This window comes from Cupressus sempervirens, chromosome 9 (genome assembly GCF_028749045.1).
Source record: "Cupressus sempervirens isolate cs-2001-9-10 chromosome 9, ASM2874904v1, whole genome shotgun sequence".
NCBI classification, from domain to species: domain Eukaryota; kingdom Viridiplantae; phylum Streptophyta; class Pinopsida; order Cupressales; family Cupressaceae; genus Cupressus; species Cupressus sempervirens.
Genome location: NC_143126.1, coordinates 83,532,149 through 83,536,325, shown reverse-complemented (window position 1 = coordinate 83,536,325; position 4,177 = coordinate 83,532,149). Strand labels below are relative to the sequence as shown.

General features: G+C 30.9%; 1 protein-coding gene across 1 annotated transcript; it reads right to left on the bottom strand.

The window, feature by feature from the left end:
• Positions 1–946: 946 nt before the first annotated feature.
• LOC149537736 (uncharacterized) lies at positions 947–1,540 on the bottom strand. The gene has a single exon (XM_089802367.1). It carries the CDS (start codon positions 1,538–1,540, stop codon positions 947–949), a length of 594 nt encoding a protein of 197 aa, XP_089658493.1.
• Positions 1,541–4,177: the final 2,637 nt, after the last annotated feature.

Below are 4,177 nucleotides of genomic sequence, written 5' to 3'. Positions count from 1 at the left end.
TATAGTTCCTATAGTTCTTAGGATGAAAATCCCTAGTACTATAATTAGTCTAAACTAGCTTATATATATTTTTATATTATAAAAAAGCTGAGAGTTATCCTTCTCGAGGTGCCTATTGCACTGAGGGAATTTATGAAAATAGGCGCCTCGAGAAGGATAACTCTCGATTTTTATATATATAAATATATATATATATATATATATATATATATAAAAGCTAGTAGCAGTCAAAACGCACAATTAATAAGCACAATTAACAATGTTATTTGTTTAACTATATTATATTTGTTTATTTTATTTTTTTAAATTTTTTTTTTAAAATATTATTTTCATTTATTAATTTTATTTAACTATTAGAATAAATAATTTTAGTAAAATAAAATTTGGCACAATGCATTTGAATAATTAATTTTGAACAACTTAATAAAAATGCCAGATTTTTAAAGGGTCAATATGAATTTTATATTTTTATACATTTTTTTATTAGTTTTGATGATTGTTTATAGATAATATGGCATCTAACATATCAATGAGAGCATAAATTTTATACATAATATACATATCAATATCAGCATCAATTTTATAAATATTATTAGTGTTGATGATTATGCATATAAAATGTAAGATCATATAACGTAAGTGTACACTTAAACATGATATTTGACTCTCCAATAGAGGAATCCATTGCTCAAATAATATGTTGCAAAATGTTAAGCAAATATCAATATAAAAATATATAAAGACACTATAAGATATGATCAAATATAGAAAATAAATAAAATAATTTAGCACTTATACTTAAATATAGACCATATAAAGTGAATAGAAATAAAATTAAGTACACTAATTTTTAAAACATGGAATATAGTAGGAAGTGTTACAAACAAAATTCTAATGTGTCCAAAAAGACCTCTACAGACATAACATTTAAGAATAACATATCACATTAACTATCTTCAAGGTGCTTAAGTCTATTTTCTTCATCCTTGCGCTTGGAATTTTGTCTACCCTTTTTCATTTTCTCATAATGATCATATGTGAAAGGAGACATTATTCTCAAACAGTGGAGAGATTTTACATGTAAAACAATCACAAATGTCAATCCTACTCTTTCTCTTGATCCTATGTCAATTGTTGCCTTGGGAAGACTCAATCCATGAGATTTGTGAATAGTCAATGCCGATGCCAACCTCAATGGCAGTTGAAGTCTTCTACCCTTCTGTGTTGGTGGTATTGGAATTATCTTTGGATTATGATCTTTGAATGGTAGTCCTGAATAACCATCAAACTCAACCATCACATATGTTGGAGGCTCAGGTGGAGCACTTCCTTGCTTGTAGATAATTTTTTGAATGTATCCAAGAGCCCCATTTACAAGACCAACCTCTATCAATAGATTTGAAGTTAGCATGACCCTTGAATCCTTATAGATTAACAACTCCAAATCAAGCTCATCATTTGAACAATCATCCATTGTATTCATAGTACCTGCTTTTGATGCAACACAATGTGCAACAAGATGCTTTAATGAATGTAGCATTTTTTTTTATGAGCATGAACATTTTCATTTGTTGAGAATAAATGAACATCATTATCAAATTCAAAATTTGTTGCAACATCTATGTTGATAGAGGTCCTTGACATTAGCAACCTCCAATCATCAATTTGTGGGTTTGCATCTCTTAGATTTGTCAAAAGTTGTCAAAATCATTGTTGCTCAATATCTTCTCCATCTTGTCTGAATATCTTATCTAATGTGACAACAGTCTTGAATTCTTGCCATAGCAACTTTGCGCGCTTATTACTATCATATGTTGCTCTATCATTGACAGGAGGTAACTGGCCCAAATCTCCCACCAATATTTTAGATACACCTGAAATACAATTGAGAAAAATGATTATTTTAAAAACTATGTATTGATTCATGTATTTGATTTAAATACAATATATTTCACACATGTTAGCTATTCATGATACAAAAATAGAATCTTTACCTCCAAAGCTTATATGTGTAGATTGTGGGAATGCTTGGCATAGTCATGAATCTATATTTTCCAACATGTTTTGACCAATGAAGCTCATTTCATCAATCAAAATATATTTTATATGTGACATTTCTTTTTGAATACTTGTGAGTCTTGCTCCTTCCAGCTGAGAAAAATCTCTTATTGGTATCCTCAATTTTGAATGAATTGTAGAAGCTCGTATATTGAATGTTGCACTCCTATCGGTGCAAGTAATAAAAGTGGAGAAGGGGAGGGCATTGCTGCATTTTGAAGAGATTGACTAATGGCACCAATTAGATATGATTTTCCTGTTCCTGATGTTCCTTGAATTATCATAAACAATGGTTTTGCATTTTGATTTATGTGGTAGTGTGTCATGATTATGTTGACTGGCTTTTTTTTATTCTCACCAAGGGTTGTGTAGTTTATACATTGAGGAATTTCATCATAGATAAGGCATCCATGATGCTTCATGTTACTTATGAAATTGATTGCTCTGGCAGTGTACTCTTCTCCTTGATAATCAGCAAACCAATTTGTTTATCTATCAACATCTCTTCTCCCCAACATGTCTATTTCTGAGCAATGTATATTTTGACCCTAGTGGAACCTAGATATAATCTCCCATTCATGTTCTGTAGTATTTCTATGAACATCTTGATTCTCTTTAGTTTCATAATCATTTGGGTTTTTGACATTTCTGCAGACATTGTACGTTAAACATGCCAAGGGTTGTAATTGAATATCTCCCAATTTTGTATGATATAGTCATCATCATGACCAATATCCCATTCAATATTATGGAATGGCTTGTAGAGAAGTAACTCTGCTAAGAAAAAAAAATCCATTTACCTAACTCACGTGAAGGGATAGATACAAACCTTGGAAATCCTCAGACAATTGCAACTTTTTCCCTAGGCTCGCATTTTTTGTCTCTTTTTCTCTTAGGATTATATATCCATTTTCTAGCTGCATCAATTAACGTAACCTTCCATACATAATGGCCTTTTTTTATAACCATCAATGAAAGATTTTGTTTGTTCTTCATTGTTCTCTTCATCATTTTCATTTTCATTATTTAGAGTTACAGGTTTGAACATCTCAAGTGAGACATTTAGATTGACAAATCTTCTACTATACTCCACCAATGGAAGCTCTAATAACATATGGCAAGTTTTTTGAGCACCAATGTGTCTCTCTACTATTGTCTCAGTTAGAAGCCTCCTATATGCTCGTGCTGCTAAATCATCTAGATTTAGCATATTCGATAGATGCATCAACATTTGCTGGTATGTTTCTGAGCTTTTCTCTACTTTTGCTGCATACTTGGTGATATATTTTATGACAACATGTTTGGAAAGAAGAGGTTGCCAATCTATATTTTCTCTCCACAATTGTAGTATGTGGCGATTATGTGAATTGACTCTATCATCATTTCTCATTGGTTCAAATTTCTTTTCCCCAGTTTCCATGTCTTCATATAATTTTGATCCTCCTAGGTTTAATGGCCAGGGAGCATTATACCTACACTCCATGTAAGAAATATTATATTAAGCCCTGTGATTTTGTAGTAATTATTTATATATATTTAACCTCTTTTACAGAAGGGTAGAACACTTCAGTTTACCTGAATAAAAGAGGTTCTTGCAAATTTCCTTTACCATAGCTAACATGGTTAATTATTTAACCAAGCATGAAAACTTTATTAGGATTTTACCATGCATATTATAAGCTTCTATTCCATAAATTAAATAAATCCTAAACAAATTATCAAATTATTCACAAAGTTGACCATCGATTCAAGATTTGTCTTTTTTTTGAAAGAGGGATTCATATTATTTAAACTTCATCAAGTTATGACCATACTTAAAAATTCATTTTTCTCTGTCTTTTCATGTGGCCCTTTTCTTAGCATCAATCTTTCTCCTTCAAACTCACTCATAATTTACTTTTCTGGAAAAGCATAAGATGCCTTTGGAGATAGGGTGGCATTTGAAAAATGATATGCCATTTGATCATAATATAGTGATCATTTATGACACTAAGACCATTCATAGTGATAAAATGTCAAAAATATACTTCAATCATTCACCTGCAACAGGGGTATGTCAATTCAAATTGAAGGTCTTGTGCTTGAGCCTGGGGAAGAAGAAGAAGAAGCCATGAGTGCT